The sequence below is a fragment of the Camelus bactrianus genome, chromosome 4 (genome assembly GCF_048773025.1).
Source record: "Camelus bactrianus isolate YW-2024 breed Bactrian camel chromosome 4, ASM4877302v1, whole genome shotgun sequence".
Classification (NCBI taxonomy): domain Eukaryota; kingdom Metazoa; phylum Chordata; class Mammalia; order Artiodactyla; family Camelidae; genus Camelus; species Camelus bactrianus.
The window spans coordinates 78,028,903-78,046,639 of record NC_133542.1 but is presented as its reverse complement, the minus strand read 5'-3'; the positions used below and the strand labels follow the sequence as shown (position 1 = coordinate 78,046,639).

The 17,737-nt window shown below is 55.2% G+C and overlaps 1 protein-coding gene and 1 non-coding gene across 10 annotated transcripts in view; one reads left to right on the top strand and one right to left on the bottom strand.

Annotated features, from left to right (window-relative positions):
- Positions 1–17,737, bottom strand: part of CACNA1B (calcium voltage-gated channel subunit alpha1 B) — a 173,343-nt gene that overhangs the window by 116,906 nt on the left and 38,700 nt on the right. For 8 of the 9 annotated variants that reach the window (XR_012506676.1, XR_012506679.1, XR_012506677.1 and 5 more), the window contains exons 7-10: positions 12,177–12,280; positions 9,232–9,347; positions 8,607–8,663; positions 7,511–7,603 (exon numbers count right to left, since the gene is read on the bottom strand). Coding sequence is in view for 5 of the 9 variants with exons in the window: in XM_074362846.1 (XP_074218947.1) it covers positions 7,511–7,603; positions 8,607–8,663; positions 9,232–9,347; positions 12,177–12,280 (370 nt within the window). In the remaining 4 variants the exon portion in view is untranslated. The remainder of the gene's footprint in view (positions 1–7,510; positions 7,604–8,606; positions 8,664–9,231; positions 9,348–12,176; positions 12,281–17,737) is intronic. The other variant, XM_074362847.1, reaches the window with a different exon arrangement.
- On the top strand, positions 6,041–6,113 carry TRNAV-CAC (transfer RNA valine (anticodon CAC)). The gene has a single exon. It is a non-coding gene; the product is annotated as a tRNA-Val (tRNA).

The window sequence follows — 17,737 nt, the reverse complement described above, 5'->3', positions numbered from 1 at the left end:
CTCCCATTCTGTGCTCAGCACCTCTGCCCCACCCGGGCTCCCACGCTGCCCTTCTCCAGACACTCCAACTGAACCGGGTCCTCAGCCCCCAGACAACAATCATAACCTCATGCCAGCTGCTCTGAATTGGCCTGTTGGCCTGGTCTGTGCCCAACCCCCGGGTCAGACCGAGCTCTAGGGGGACAGGGCCACCAGCTACCAACAAACCCCTCACACCACCTGACGATCAAGCAAGCAGTCACTGTGGGTGCCTGGAGGTCTTGAGTGCATGTGTGTGTTCAAACCCAGTCTGCTCTGAACACCCGGCCTGGCCAACAGGCCTGGGGAGGTGTGGGCGCACGTTACATAGTGATGGGAGGTGTGCCGCACAGGCGTGTGTGCACGTGCGCACCCAGACCCGCGATGGCACTGACAGCGTCTTCAGTGTTGTCAGACCAGTGCTATCAGAGCAAATGTGTTCTCGGATTCGCTAAGTGAAGACGGCAGAGGCTTCTGGAGTGACCTGCCTACAAGCTGAGCAGCTGCAGCAGGCAGAAGGCACCATCACAGACACAGGAAGAGGGCCCCAGGAGAGCACCCTTCAATCAGCCCCACCAGGGCCTTGCAGGGCCCTACCAGCCACTTCCTGGCACTCTAGATGCCACCCCACCCACACCATGGGCCCCTCACAGCTCCCCTGGCAGAGCCAGAACACAGACCCCCAGTCCACAAGCAGACACCAGAGCCAGCTGTTCAGGGCAGGCTCGTTCAGCAGGACCTCTCAGCCAGCCCTGCTGAGAGCTGCACTTTGCCAGTGGAGGGGACACGCTGCCCCCTCCTCAAAGGCAGCAGTGGGGCACAGAGGGAAGACAGGTGCCCAGGACAGAGAGACCCACACAGCAGAACCAACACACAGGCCTGTCCAGTGACCCCGCCCCCCGACACAACCACCCACTCAGTCAGTTAGAAAGAGTCACACACACGTGCCTGGCACATCCAGACCCTGGCCACACCTGCCCTTGAGGACACATCACAGATGCACACGGGTGCACACCTGTAAACACACACAGGGCCACCCTCAAGAGGAGGGGCAAGGGAACACTTGACTCAAGCAAACTGCACTGTGCACACACACGGCCAGGGGGACAAGCGTCTTCCACGGGGACCCCCTGGATGCGCCCCAGGAGGCCAGGCGGCCCGGCTCCCTGCGACACGGCCAGGGGGACAAGCGTCTTCCACGGGGACCCCCCTGCATGCGCCCCAGGAGGCCAGGCGGCCCGGCTCCCTGCGAGCGAGGCTTCGAGAGATGCTGGCCGTCCTTTCACTGCCACCCCGCACCGCCCGCTATCCCTCGGGCGGACACCACACACATCCTCACTCGTCAGAGGCACCACACGACGGCACCCACAGCCATCTGTGTTCACCAAACCACATCCCCCACGTGGCCCTTGAAGCCCACCAGCTCCCGGCTCTGACTTAAAGGAGCAAAGGGAGAGACAACATGAAGTTACAGGAATTCCAGGAGCAAAAGGAACAGGAAAGGGGATGAAATAACTACACAAATGGAAGAAACCATCTTCCCCTGAAGAAAGACCTGAGCCTGCAGGCCGACAGGCGCACCGGCTTCCAGACCCCAGCAAAGGGGGTTAGTGACGCGGAAAAGAAGCCAATGGCGGCCAGGAAACCAGAGGCCAGGACGGGGCGAACACAGAACCAGAGAAGCGAGCAGGGCAGCTGAGCGCCCTGGTCAGCGGGAGGCAGGAGGGCACCTGAGTGCGAGCAGAGGTCAGTCTCCTGCCTGCACAGCTGTCAGAGGGGAAGCTGCCAACCGACCCAGCAGGACCGCCCCGTGGTGAGCAGCGACCAGAGGAGAGGACACAGAGCCACCGAAGCAGGAAGGGTGGGCCCCAGGAAAGTGCCAAGTCAGGTTTCTTGGGCCCCCGGGGCAAGTAGCCTAAAACTAAAAGCCCCAAACAGTCTCAAACCAGGAGGGGGGAGGGGAAACTCTGCAAAGGTCACATCCGATTGGGTTGGGGGTTGGGCAGGGAAATGGGAAATGGAGCGATTTTGTTATGGAAATAATGCATCTTGGTGGTAAAGATGGTAGAGAAACACTAAAACAGTAAACGATGCCTGCGATTATGGGAGAAGGAAGGAAGGGAACCATCCGTGGGACAGCAGAGGGAGGATCAGAAATTCACAAGGGGGAGCCTGAGAAGCAGCAGCTCGCTGGAAGCACAAAGCTGTGGGCGGAGAGCGGAGACACCCTGAAACCGCAGCGATCCACAGCAGCAGCGGGGAAGGAAGCCGGCTGGGCGCCAGCCAGCACTCGAACAGAGCAGCCTGGACGCTCCTGCTGGGAACAGGGGCCCAAGACTCGGTTGAAAAAAAGCAAGACCCAGCTAAATATTGTTTACGAGATGAACACTTGAAATGGTCAAGAGTTAAAAATGAACGGGAAAGCAAAGATGCCAGGCAAGTTACGGTAGCTTGTGCTAAAACCCAAACAGCAAGGTAGTAAAAAGAAGTCTAAGTCGTGACATTTCATGGCAGGCAGCAAACCCGTCAGCAGAGGAACTAAACAGATAAAGAAGGCATGTGTGATAACCAAAAGCATAATTTACAAAGAAGCCGTAACGGTCACAAACCCTCTCTTTACCAAAGCACGTACTGGCTAAACACAAAAACAAAAGCCATCGGAAACACAAGAGGAAGCATCAGGGAAATGCAGATCAAAACCACAGTGACTTATCACCTCACACCTGTCGGGATGGCTATTTCCAAAAAAAAAAAAAAAAAAAAAAAACAGCTAGTGCTGCTGAGGATGTGGAGAAATTGGAGCCCTCGTGCACGGCAGGTGGAACGTGAACTGGTGCAGCTCCTCGGGAAAACAGTATGGAGGTTCCTCAAAAACGTGTAAAAATAAAAGTACCACATGATCCAGCTCTCCCATTTCTGGGGACACCTAACCTATCCATCCATCCATACGAAAGAACTGAAATCTGGATCTCGACCACGTTCGTTGCAGCACTACTCACAACAGATAAGCAGTGTCTGTTGGCAGCTGAGTGGATAAACAAACGTGGTCTGTACATGCAGTGGAATACTGCTCAGCCTTAAAAAAGGAAACTGCACTCTGCCACAGCCTGGGTGGGCCCTGAGGACACCACGCTCAGTGAGACAAGCTACACTCAGAAACACAAATGCTTAGTGACTAACTACACTCACGTGAGGCGTCTAAAACAGTGAAATTCATAAAACCAAAGACTGGACGCTGACGACCTGGGGCTGGGGGGAGCTGACTCACGTGCTGCTGGTGAACGGGAGTAAGGCATCAGCCCAGTGAGATGGGTCAGCGCTAAACCTGCCGCACCGCACTGCGCCCGGGCCGGCAGTTAGCTACCGACGCTGCACACTTGAGTCCACAGACCTCATCGTGTGTTCTTATCACACACACACACACAGGTTTTCAAGGGAAAAAGGAAATGCAAGGGAAACTTGATAAACACTGAGATGAGGAGGGGATGCGTGACGCGCCCTCTCAGATCTGCACGGGTCTAGCGGTAAACACAAAGACCACAGCGCACACCCTTGCCCTTGGGAGACTCACCAAGCCTGGTGGCTCTCAGAGCCAGGCGCACCCTGCTGCGCTTCTGTCAGTGAGACTAAAATCAGTCATGAACTTGGAGCTTAAAAAGTTTAAACACAGAGATGTACTGGCCACATTTTCCAGTCGTTATCTGATAAAATTAGCCACAATAAAAAGGTGGCTGATCTACCTTACTACTTGTAAATTAAGAGGCACGCTCCTAGACCACGTCTGACTCAGGGGAAAGTAAAGAAGCCGCCATCTGAGCAGCAGCACAGGGGACACCCCAGGCGCAGCTGTGGGCAGAGGCAAGGACGCAGCCTACCTGCTTCCCTATTAAAGAAGGAAGGAAAAAAGCACGGGTTACACATTTTCAGTTAGAAAAGTGATAATAAAATAAATAAAGATAATGTAGAAAGATAAACCTAATAAAAATGAAAAATGAAAAGAATAAAATTAAAAACAAAAAATAGAAGGAAACCAAAATCTGGTCATTTTAAATGATCATTAGTACATACTAACCTCACACCATACTAATTCAGAAAACAGAGAGAAAACAGAGGTCACTGTGCTAACAGCCGGAACAGAGTGAAACCGAAGTCAGCACAGCCCAGTCAGCCTCAGAGCTCTGAGCGCCAGAGCGCAGCACACAGGTGCCACCTGGCAGCCCCACTGACTCCCACACGCACCCCCCCACCAAGTCTGAGCCGGACTCCCCCACTGCCCCTCAGGCAGGGCTACTCCGGCTGCTTCCCACTCGTGGGGTCTCCCTCTTCCACCCATGTGAACAATTGATCAGCAAACCCCATGGGCTGGTCCTCAAAACACACCTAGAACCCAGCCCCAACCCCTAGCTGCTCCCTCACACCCAAGCCGCCGGCCGCTGGATCCGCACGACAGCCTCTGACCTGGTCCTGCTTCTGCGCCACATGCAGAATGACGCCTCCCCCGCAGGCCACACGGCTGCCAGGGTCCGTGCTGGACCGTGGGACCCTCCCCTTTCCTCCCCTTTCCTCCCCTTTCCTCCCCTTTCCTCTCCTGCCCCCTGCCCCGCCCACTCCAGCTCACGGCCTCCCACCCTGATGCCGGACACTCTGTCTCCGGTGTCCCTTGGGCTGACCAGCTAGCTCCCTCCTCAGCTCCTCACTCAAAGGCCATCCTATTTAAAATCCCAGCACCTCCAGGCCCTCCAAGCCCCCTCCTTCTCTGCTCTTTTCCGTTTGCACACACAGCACTGGAACAGAAACTCCAGAAGACTCAGGGCTTGCGCCTGGCTCAGGGCTACAGCCCACGGCTCCGGGCAGTTCCCAGCACATCTGGGCACTTAATAAACATGTGCTGAGTGAATGGACAGGCAAGTGACTGCAGACAGGAGCCATCAAAAGAACTACAAGAGAACCCTGCGCTCTGCTATACAGAAACAAGTGTGAAAAGGCAGCAAATGTGAAGTCTCCTAACAAAGTATAATTTATAAAACTGGTCCAAGTTCTTTTTGTTTCTTAACTAGCTAGGTACACGATTCTCTCAGCTTTAAAGAACAGGTAGTTTACGTGTTATTTAAGTTATTCCAAGCTACAGAAAAAGTTTTTTATAACTCTCCAATTCACTTAAAAAATCAGAATAAAACTCTAGGTAAAATAGGAACAGAGGGAGCTATTTAAATATAACACACATAGTACTTTTTTTTAATTTAACAAAATTCAGATCCACAACATACACTGGTCTCTTATTAACAAACACAAACAACCTAATAGAAAAATGTGCAGCATATATGAAGAGTCACCAAAACCCAGATTCGAATGAGAAACGAACATTTAAAAAGAGGTTTGGACATGCACCACAATGTTCATAGCAGCACTGTTTACAACAGCCAAGACATGGAAACAACCCAAATGCCCATCAACAGATTATTGGATTGAGAAGTTGTGGTATATTTATACAATGGAATACTACTCAGCCATAAAAAAAGAATAAAATCGTGCCATTTGCAGCAACATGGATGGACCTGGAGATCATCATTCTAACTGAAGTAAGCCAGAAAGAGAAATAAAAATACCATATAATGTCACTTATATCTGAAATCTAAAAAAAAAAAAAAAAAAAAAAAAAAAAAAAAGACACAAACGAACTTATCTACAAAACAGAAACAGACTCACAGACATAGAAAACAAACTTATGGTTACCAGGGAGGAAAGAGGGTGGAAAGGGATAAATTGGGAGTTTGAGATTTGCAGATACTAACTACTATATATAAAATAGACAAACAACAAGGTCCTACTGTACAGCACAGGGAACTCTATTCAACATCCTGTAATAACCTATAATGAAAATGAAAAAGAATATGGAAAAGAATATATGTATGTATATGTGTGACTAAAACATTATGCTGTGCACCAGAAATTGATGCAACATTGTAAACTGACTATACGTCAATAAAAATTAATTAATTTTTTAAAAATTAAAAGAGAGTTGGGAGGGTGTAGCTCAGTGGTAGAGCACATGCTTCACATGCATGAGGTCCTGGGTTCAATCCCCAGTGCCTCCATAAAAAAGAAAAAATGAGGTTCAAAATCACTAGCAGTGAGTGAAATGAGAATTATAGTCCCCACAAAATATCACTTTAAAAGCATCAAATTGCCCTCAAACTGGCAAAAGTCAAAAGCAGCCGCACCATCTACAGGACACAGGCAGACGTCTCCCGTGCTGCTGGGGAGCGTGACCTCACAGCCTCCCTGCGCATCCCTGACAGCTGCAGACACCGCTCCCTCAGCAGCCCTGCTCCCTGGAGGCCTCTCACGGAGACAAAGCACTGGTGAGGGAGGACCGGTGGTGAAGGACCTGGGGGGCAGCAACAGCCTGAGGGGTGGACGCATGGCCGCGCACAGGAGCAGCGGAACACAGGACGGTGAGCCCAGACAACAGACACCACATAGCCACTTACGAGAGCGAATTCGAACCAGACTAATTGATGGGAGGGGGTTGCAAAGGCACTGATGAGAAAAATTCGCATGAAATTACTTCTGCAACGTGAAAAGACCCCGGACCCCACAGCATGTCTGGAACACGTGCGTTCAGGAGTGGTATCTGAGATGAATGTCTGGAAACGAGGACAAACCCCAAGCTACTAACGTGGGTTTACTGGGGACACAGAGGGAAGGCATAAATAAATAGATAAACAAACAAGTAAACACTCAGATACTGTCATTCGAGAGCTCTGTCTTGTAAACTAACAACGTAACAGGAAAGAGCTCTTCCAACTCAAGCCCGCTCCCACACGGCGGGGGGACAAGGGGGTCCTGGCTGGCCCTGACTGGCACCGGTGGTGAACGCTGTCACTGCCAAGGGCCGGCCCCTCCCACACCGAGTCCCTTTTGCCGCGGAGCCACAATGACAGGGCATTGGGCGGGGAAAGGCCTGGGAACTTCTGGTTCGAGACTCTTGGTACCAGGCTGAGAGGAAGGCAACCGAAAAGGCTCTGCCTGATAAAAGACCCGGGTTTCGCTTGCACCATCTGACGAGTCGGAGATGAAGCCAAGCCCTCGGAGGCGGCAGGTCCCGGGAACGTGGACGACACACGGGGCTTAGAAGCGAGGTGGCAGCCCCTACCACCAGTGACACACGCGGCCCTCGGCCCTGGGACGTGCCTGGGGGCTCCACATCCACATCGGGGACCACAGAGCCAAGAGCAGCCCTCAAAGCGTCTGACATGAACTAGCAGGAGGGGACTTGCAGGGGCTGTACACACAGCCCCCCCCCCCCCCGCCAGGGCCAGCCCCATAAAGACACCCGCACACACGGAGGGAGCAGCACTTGGGGTGGGCAGTGGGGACGGAGGGGAGGGTGGCCCCAGGGGCTGGGAAGCCTGGTGACAGGAGGGAGCAGGGTGCACACTGTACACACAGTCGCAGGCCCCGCAGAGCCAGGAGGACCCAGGAGACTCACCCGCAGCACAGAGGTCTGCAAACCGGTCCTCCCCCTCCTCTGCATGGATCAGGTCGTTTCGGCTCTTCTTGGTGGCCGCCCTCTTCAGCACTGCTTTAAACAAAGAGGTGTGGGCATGAGCTCGAGTCCCCAGCTGGCCTGCCTCAGGGCCGGTACATGACACTATCCCCTACCCAAGGGACAGCCTTTCCTGATCGCCCATCTCCTACCCCGGAGCCGATGCTGGGGAGTGGGGGCAGGAGGGTTCCCATGGGCCCCTCTTGGTCCTCAGAGCAAAAGGGACAAGGGTGGGACTTCGAGGGTGGGTCCTGCTTGTCCTCTCCATGGTGACAGCAGTGGGGAAAGGCCTGGCTGCCACCGAGACCAGGAAATGTCCACACTCCAAGGCCAGCTGAGACCAGAGAGATCAGGTGAAGGCTGCAGAGGGACCCATGCAGGCCTGACCCCTCCCAGGTGTGGGCCCCGCCCAGACCACCACAGCGGGCATGGCCACGCTGCCTGGCCCTGTCCTGAGCAGTGGGTGTGGGAAAAGAGCAGCCTCCCTGCCCTGGGCTGTGCTGGTGGCCGGGGCCGGTGACCAAGGTTATGTCGGCCTCGTTCCCACAGCACTCCGGGGCAGCGCCACCCTGAGCCCCAGGGCCGGTACAGCTTGGTTTAAACCGGCAGTTTTAAAGCTTCCAGAAGTGCTCTCATCAGTACAGCAGCCAACAGCCCCGTCTGGCTACTGAGCATGAGGAACGTGCTGAGCGGGACCGAGGACCAGGATTCTATCTCACTGTCACATCCTCACGCGAAAGCACACGCAGGCACGGGAAGCTGCCATGTGCACCACACAGCTCTTGGGGCCGTGCGTGAGCACAGGCTCCTCTGACCCCCGCGCCAAGCCCGCTGCCACCAGAACCCACTCTGGGCCATGGCACACAGCTCCCCCAGAGTGTGCAGCTGACCACTACAGGGCCTGCAGCCAGACGACCTCTGCCCAGGACCGTGTTAACGTGACGGGTGTGCGGGTGCCTGGCAGAGCAGACGTGCACCCACGTCGCTGCCTCCTGGGCCAAGAAGGCGCGCTGGGCGAGTGCTGAGAGCGGTCACCTACCGTCCAGCGGGGACTTCTCCTCCGCATTCTTGTCCTCCTCGGCCAGCATGACTTCCTCTGTGAGTGAGACACACCCTCAGGCCAGAGCCTTCCTGTCCCCTCCCCTGGCCAGGACGCACCCCCAGGAACTGAGCAGGTGGAGGCCACCTCTGCCTGCAAGACCGGCCCTCTCAGCCCTCAGCCTTCCAGCGGCCAGCTTTCTCCACCAAGACTGACCCCCACGTGTCCCACAGACAGTGCCCTGTGAAGAGGGCCAGCTGGCGCCCTCTCCCAGACACCCTCCCGAGACCAGCCCTCCCACAGGTGAGCTCAGCACTGGGAAGGCCCCAGGAGCGGGTGCTCCACACAGAGGAAAGGGCGCTGCCTGGGCTGCAGGAGGGAAGGCAGGGGCGCAGAAGGGGCTCCGGCAGAAACAAGCTCCAGGCTGGGCCGTCTGGGGCCAGGAACCTGGCTGAGCCACGTAGGACCCCTCTTCACCACGAAGCCTTCTCAGAACCTCTCAGCTCTGTCCCCCAGAGGGTCTCAGCCACCCAGGGCCAGGGGACCCCAGCTGGCAGCCAGAGGGAACCTGGGGAGAGGGAACCAGCAGAGGACCAGCCAGGAGCTGTGCAGGTCCCGCCCTCACCAGCCTTGAAGATCCACTCCAGGTACCCGTTCAGCTCCCGCTCAATCTGCTGCTGCCGGCGAAGCTTCAGGAAGGCCCGGCGGTTCTCCACCCGCTCCCGCTCCTTGGCAAACTCTCTGTGACACGCAGGGCCAGAACAGGAAGCAGATCAGGGGGCAGCGTGCGGCCCAGAGGCGGGGGAATCAGGAACCTGTCCAGGCTGGGACAGGACGTGCAGGCCACGGGCGGCCCCTCCAGGTGGCTCCCCCACCCCCTGGCCTCTTCCCACCCGACCACTTAAGGGGCCCAGGCGAACCCTCCCTCCTCAGACCCCTGCATGCTCAGGCCCTGGTGCACCTCAGTGCCCAGAGACGGGCTCCAGAGGCCAGGACAAGCCCGCACCCCTCTGCCTAGAGCGGGCCTGGCATGCACCCTCCAAGTGCCAGGCCTGTCCTCTGAGCACAGATGCTACAGAGACAAGAACCCCAGAGGAGAACTTCCACTTTGTCTCTTCTGCTGGTTCAGACCCAGAGCCACAGAGGGAGGAGGGACAGACAGGAACAGGGGAAGAGGGCTGGCTCAGGGCAGGCCAGAGACAACAGGAAAACGTTCTAGAGTCAAACCTTTGAGGCTCGGAGGAGCAGGAGACAGAGCTTCTGCCCTCCTCAGCCCTTAGCCGCACGTCCCCAGCCTCCCAGCCAAGCGTTTAGGCTCACAGGGCCAGAAGGAAGCCGTTCACACACACAGTACACACACATGCACACGCAAACACCCTAGCTCAGGCCCAATGCAGGTCCCCAGAGGGCGGGCAGGCACACCCCCATGGCAAAAGCTTCGCCCGTTTCCAGCCTCCAGGAGAAGCCAATTCTGGGCTGGGTGGAGTGGGCCTGGCAAGCCTGACTCCTGCTGCACTGCCTCGGTGAGAGGGAGAGCCTGGCTCTGACCAGGACAGACCCCAGGCCTGCGACCGGCGTCCACCAGGGCCTGAGCTGCTGCTGCAACCCCGGCACTGACAAGACCTCTCGTCCCTCCCAAGCCCCGAATCTCCAAGAACACAGGGTCCCTTCGGGTCTCCCCTTGGCCACGCCTGAGGGTAGGAAGGCCTGGGCGGCAGGGGCGGACAATACTGGCAGAGTCAGTCTAAGAGCCTCAGCGGGAACGTGCTGCAGCCGCCAAGGCCCGGCCGCCGCGCAGCCGCTTCTCACATGGGGGCCGGCCGTGGGGCTGCCCTCCCCAGGCCTCAGCTCTCCCTGGGCAGGGGGGCCACAGGGAGCCCCTGACTCTGCTCCTCTGTGGTGCTGGGAGGATCAGAGCCCGGGGCGTGAAGAACGAGGCTGAACCAGCTCCAGCCTGGCCCCTCCCACAGCTCTCACTCAGATGTAGTAGGGCCGTGGCTGGACCAAGCCCCACAGGGCGAGCTTTCCCCACTCCAGGCTGTGTGGCCACATCCAATACCAGCCTGGGACCCACCAGCTGTGTGCTGACCGCTGGCCTGAGGGGCCCACGCCACCTCCCACCTCCCAGGGTTCCTCGACTGGACCTGGATACGGAGGGAGGGCTCAGCCGAGACTGATGAGGAAAATCATCCTGTACCACCCTGTCCCCAGGCCAGGGTGCTCACAGGTGGGAGAAGGGCTGCGAAACACAGGGTTCAGGGCCTCTCCCCCCGTCCTCTCTCACGTTCTCCAGAGTCAGCCCACGATCAGGACCCACCGTGTCCCGCCCACCTCCCCTCCGCATTGTCCTCAGCCCACACTCCTCACAAGCCTGGCTGTCGGCCAGCCCCGCGCCCTCTCCCCCGACAGCTTGTGGCTCCTCACCCCCTGGGCCTCCCCTCCAGCAGTTCTCTACTTGGAAGGCCCTCCTCCTGCCTCCTCCGCCAAGCTCACTCCTGGTCCCCTTTGGGTCTCAGCTGCGATGCCCCTTCTGCAGGAGCCTTCTCTGGGCCCCAGTCTCCCTCGGCCTCCCTAACCCAGCTCAGACCGTGCGACCCCCCACCCGCCCCACCCCAGCTAGGGTTCTACAGCCGTCCCCGGGCTGTGGGCCCGCCTGCTCCCTGTGGACATGCTCGGGAAGACCTGCCAGTGGCACTCATACCCCTTACAGGAGAGGCCCGCAACTAAGGACTCGCTTCAGAGCCAGGGCACACAGCCCTGGGGCCCCAGCCACCGTCCCCTCTGTGGCTGCTGCTTTCCAGGCCGATATGGTAACTGCCCTGGGCTCCACCAGGCTCCCCACCAGCCCACTCCGGGAGCCCTGGGCCTGAGCGGGAAACTTCGGGGAGGGAGGAGCGGAAACATCCCCCTCCAGCCTCACAGGGAATCTGACAGCGGAGCTGGGTGGGGAGGCAAGCAGGCCCGGCGTCCCCACCCCCTTCCCAGCACAGCCTCCTCGGCCCTGTGTGAGGGCAGGAGCCCAGGGAGGGCAGGGGGGCACTGTGCGCCCACAGGCGTGCGACAGCTCGCTCCCAGTGAGGGTCAGGAAGCCTTTCCCCGGGAGAGACTCCAGCCCTGGCCCTCCCTTGTCCTCTCCTGGAGGTCAGCCGAGACGTGACCAGAGGAGGGTGAGCCAGAGTCAGGGCTGGGCGGAGCGCCTGGTCGCCGCAGCCAGACCCAGGGCCGCTCCAGCCCTTCTCCAGTGCAGCCGCAGAAGGGCTCTCGGGTCTCCTCAGCTGCTCAGAAACCCCACCGTGAATCCCGGTGCCACAGCGGCCCCCCACACCAGGGGCCAGGGTGAAGGCCAAGGGCTAGAGGCACGGGGGCAAGGGGGCCAGGCCCGGGACGGCGAGGGAGAGGGCAGAGTGGCAGCACAAAGGAAAGGCCGGCTAGCGCCCCGGACGCAGGGCACGAGTGACCACCGGGCCGGGCCAGGCCCGCCTCCCCCAACCTCACGTGCCGCCCCCCCTCCGTAACCTGTGCCCCTGGCCTGAAGACAGAGGGCAGCACACAGCCCGCAAAGCCTCTTACCCTGAGAGCACGCCCAGCACCAGGTTGAGCATGAAGAAGGAGCCGATGATGATGAGGGGGATGAAGTAGAGCCAGTTCCAGGTGTTGCCGGCTGCGTCGTTGGTCTGGAAGCAAGAGCAGGTGAGGACAGGTGGGCCAGACCCAGCCCCAGCCGCGAGTGCCCAGCCCCTTCTCAGACACCTGGCAGTGGCCAGGCGGGGGAGTCACGGGGGAGTCCAGGCAGGGCAGCGGGGGTGGTACAGGCAGGACCCTCCCAGACCTGCCTGCCCCGCCCCGCACGGCTCTCTCTGGGACTGTGGCTTCCCAAGGGACATGGAGCTGAGCACCCCTGGCTGCTGCCCAGCCACGTGGAAACACAAGGCAGAGTCCCAGGGAGCCCAGGGTACCCTGAGGGCTGCGTGCCTGGCCCCCGTGGGACACCTGCCCCACTTCCCAGGCTGCTGGACTTGCCAGGCAGCTCCAATGACGTCCCTCCTGTGTGAAGCCCACCCACCCTAGCCCAAGCCTGCCTTCGGTCTCCGGCAGCTTCCGCAGCTCAGAGGCAGCGAGTCCTGTGCCACATTTCCCCCAGATCAGCAGCAAGCCCACAAGTCCCCCGGGAATGGCTGTCGCCACCTGCCGGGCCTAAGACAGAGCCCAGCACCACAGTGTGCTCCGAATGCCCGAGCGCAAAGGGGCCGTCTCCTCCAGACCTTTAGATTTTGAGAGCACAGCCCACAAAACCCAATTCACTTCCATTGTTTTGTTCTTAGGAGTCCCCGTGGACCTGGCTGAGAGGGGCGGAGAGCCTCTCCCCCGGCACAAGTCTAGTTCTGGAAGTGGGCCGAGATGGTGGGCACCGTGGGAGCGACCACCTGGCCCTTTCCTCCTCCTTCCAGAGGCAGCTCACAAGCTGAGGCCGGGGCCCCGCTCAGGACAGAGGCAGGTGGAGAGTCGGGCACTGCCTGAAGCTGGGGCTGATCTCCAGGCACTACTGTGGGGAGTCCTGCCCTCCGGCGTCTGCTGGGCCAGGCAGGGTTTGCAGACTCTGTCCCCGGAGGTCCTGGGTCCCCTGAACTGCCTGCCGCTTGTGGCTTCCGATTCCTGGACATTGGCTCCAGGCTGGCCGCCAAGGCCCCTGGGCCTCGACCCAGCGTAGACATTCAGGCTCCTCACTCTAAGTGCTGTCCGTGTTCCCTGACCCCACCTCTGCCAGACCCACATGCAACTCTGACCTCTGACCTATGGGCTGTGCCGACCACCCTCCAAACCCGCCTCCTTCCGGGAAAAGGAGAGGTGTCGCTGCTGCCGTCTCAGCATCCCTCACCGACTTGAGGGTTTGCTGCTGCAATTTCCCCTCTAATGCAGCACTCCCATCAGTAGCCAAACCACTCTGTCATCCTTAAAAACAAACAAACAAAACAAACACGGACTTGCACTTCTGGGAAGTTGGAGCAGACAGACCGTTCCCTACGTCTCCCACTGAGCACAATCACTACCCTGGACGTTACGTCTAGAGCAAATGCACGTTTCACAGAAGACTCCGAAAAGTGGAGAAAGGAAAGCAAACCAGCTGGGACCTCTGGGCCCATCGTAGTTCCCTGGGTTTTCGTTTTGTCTTTGCTCACACATCACAGGCCTGGGGCTGGAAAAGCCTGCAACCCGGAAATGCCAACAGACACACAAAAATGCACCAGCAAAAGGCAGTTCTCCCCTTCTAACCAAAGGCCAGGACGGGGGCGGCCGAGCAAGACAGACAATAACTGCACCACTCCAGCCAAACTCGGCAGAAAACACTGTGGTACCACCTCCACCCCTGCCAGCAAAGACCCAGGAAGGAGCCTAGAAGCCCACCCTCCCAAGGCAACCAACCTCCCACACCCCCACTCCACGGCATGGTCAGAGGACAAGAGGGAGGCGGGACGTCCCCCTCGACAGGTGCTTAGCGAGGCCACCATCCGACCCCACCTCTGTGGCGTCAGTGGGGGCCACGTGGGGAGCCTGGACTTCCACCCCCACGTGACAGGAATGAGCCGCACCAGCTCCTCCCCTCTGAGGGGCCTAGGGGAAATCAGACTTTCACCACCACCCAGCAATCATGGGGCCACACACCCCACCCCACACAGTGTGCAGAGACCATGTGGGGAGCAGGAACAAGGCCACACTCCTAACCCTCCCAGCCACGGGAGTATCCTAGAGGCACAGTGGGAGCCAGAACTACCACCCCACGTAGCAGTAAGGAAAAGCCCCCCACCGTGTGTCAACAGAGGCCTGATGGGGAAGCAGGACTTCTACTCCCCCCTGCAGTAGCAAGGCAGCAACCCCCCACCCCCCAACAGAATGCTCAGAGCAAGCCAGCTGAAGCAGGGTATTTCAATGGCACCCAGGTCCCACGACGCAATACCAAGAATGTCCAGTGTTCAGGTGACACATTTGTTACGTGTGTGTTCAGGAAGAACACAGACTGAATTTAAAAAGACAGTCAGATGGATGTTGTGATGGTTAATCTTATGTCAACTGGACTGGGACACAGGGTGCCCAGATACTTAGTCAAACATTACTCTGGGTGTTTCTGCAAGTGTGATTTTGGATGAAATTAATATTTTAATTGATAAAGTAAAACACTGCCCTCCACAATGCAATGGGCCCTGCCCAATCAGTCATGAAACAGGGGACATCACTACAGGCCCAGCAAACATCAAAAGGATAATGAGGGGATATTACTAAAAACTCTATATACATTTGACAACATTTGGATCAATTTCTCCAAAGACACAAACTACCACGACTCACCCAATATGAAATAGGTAAACAGTCCAATACTTAGTAAGAAAAGTGAAATTGTGATTTTTAAAACCTCCCTCCAAAAAAGCTTAGACATATTGATCAATGAAATAGAATTGATAATGTAGAAATAAACCCTGGTTGCACAACCCTGTGAACATACAAAAACTATTGAACCATTCACCACTTTAATGTAGTAAATTTCATGTTATGTGAATTATATTCCAATAAAAGTGTTATTTGGGGAAAAAAATCCACAAAAGAAATCTCTAGACCTAGATTGTAGAATTCCACCAAACATTAAAAAAAAATAACACCGTTTATATACAATCTTTTCTAGAAAAATAGGAAGAACTACTTCCCAATTAATTTTATAAAGCTTGTATTAACCTGATAACAAAACCAAAGACAGCACAAAAAAAAAAAAAAAAGAGAGAGAGAGAGAGAGAATTATGCTCAAAAGCCCTCATGAATATAGACACAGGAATCTCTGATAAAATATTAGCAAGCAGAATTAAGCAATATATAAAAGAATTGTATATCATGATGATGTGGGGTTTATTCCAGAAAGGCAAGGCTAGTTCAATACTCAAGTCAGTCAGTGTAATCCACCATATTAACAGGTTAAAGGACCAAAAAACTCATATCAATGCAGAAAAATTATTCTACAAAATCCAATACCTATACATGATAAAAAGTCTCAGAAAAGTAGGCATAGGGGAACTGATTCAACATGATAAGCAGCATCTACAAAAAACTGACAGCTAACATTACACTCTAATAGTGAAAACTGAATGTGTTTCTCCTAAGATTGGGAGCGTGGAAAGTATGTCTGCTCTCACCACTCTTAATTAATTAACATGATGCTGGAAGTTTTAGCCAGTGAAATAAGGCAAAAACCGGGAAACAAAAGGCATATAGATCAAAAACAAAGAAATTTCTGTTTGCAGATGACATGTTTGTCTATACAGGAAATCCCAAGGAATCCCCAAAATGTCTCCTATAATGAGTAAGTGAGTTGAGCAAGATTATAGGATATAAGATCAACATACAAAAATCAGTTGCATTTCTACACATTAGCAATGAAAATATAGACACCAAAATTAAAAATACAGTACCATTTACAATCTAACAAAACATATGCAGGACTCGTATGCTGGAAACTACAAAGTGCTGATTAAAGAAATCAAAGACAATCTAAATAAACGGAGAGATATACCATGTTCATGGATTGGTAGACCCAACACCATAAAGATGCCAATTCTCCCAAACTGAATGAAATGGGAGGAATCGGCCGACCTCATTTAGAAGACTTATGACACAGCTACAGTAAAGAGGGTTGTGTGGTAGTGGCAGGGGTACAGACACACAGGTCACCGGAACAGACAGAGACCCACACAAAGATGCCCAACTGGTTTTTGGCACGGGTGCAAAGCAATTCAATAGGGGAACTACAGCCCTTTCGGCAAGTGGTGCTGGAGCAACTGGATGTCCAAAGGCCAAAGAAAGAGTGAAAGATGGAGGGAGAGAAAAAGGGAGGGATAGAGAGAGAACCCTGACCTAAACCTCACACTTCACACAAAAATTAACTCAAGATGGGTAACAGACTTACACATAAAATAATAACGCTTTCAGAGAAAAAAATAGGAGATAATCTTCAAGATTTAGGACTAGGCAAAGAGTTCTTAGATCTGACACCAGAAGCCCAGTCCACAAAAGGAAAAATTGATAAACTGGACTTAATCAAATTTAAAAGTGCTTGTTCTGTGAAAGAGCAGGTGAAGACCACGAAAAGGCCACTGATGAGGAGGAAGCACTTGCAAACCACGTATCTGACAAAGAACTAGTGTCTAGAACACATACAGATTCTACGTCCAAGAACAGTCCGGAGCTGAGGGAAAGATACGAAGCTCACTGAAGAAGATACACCAATGGCAAATAAGTGTGAAAGGGTGCCTAACCACATTGCCATTGGGAAGTGCAAGCTCAAACCACAGCAACGTATCTCTGCAGACAACCAGAATGGCTCAAGTGAGAAACACCAAATACCAGCGAGGGCGCAGAAGAGCTAGCGTGTTCACGCACTGCTGGTGGGGATGTACGAGAACACAGGCCTCTGGGAAGGCTCTGGCTTCTTTAAAAACTACGCATGCAACTACTGTACAACAGAGAAGCTGTACCTTCGCGCATTTAACCCAGAGGAATGAAGACTTACATCCGCACAAACGTGCAGAGCAACTCTATTCATAATCTCCCAAGCCGGAGACAACCCAGATGCCCTTTACCAGGTGAATGCTAAACCCTGCATCCACCTGCACCTGGAAGGCCACTCGGCCATAAAAGGAACAAACCACTGACACACACAGCAAGCTGCATGAATCTCCAGAGAATCATGCCCGCTCTCCGCTCTCCCTTCTCAGCAACAGGCACCACCTGCCCCAGTGGCTCGAGCCCTGCTGTCTCAGATTCCTCTTTCTTTGACATTAAACATCACATCCAACCAGGGAGCAAACCACGTCGGCACGAATGTCAAAACAGGCTTTGCACCTACGTACCTGAGCACCCCTTCCTCACACCTCTGTGAAACCTGTACGGTGAGTATGTGCAAAGCCACGTGGATACGGTCGTAAGCCAGGCCAGCAACATTCACCTCCTACTGTCCCTCTGAACGTGGCCACACCCTGGGAAGAAGGTCTGGACGAGTCCCATGACTTTTCTGATAACTCTGGGTAACACAAAGCTCTGCAGTCACGTCAAGTAGAAAACACATTCACAACTCATAATTTAGTGTCTGGTCC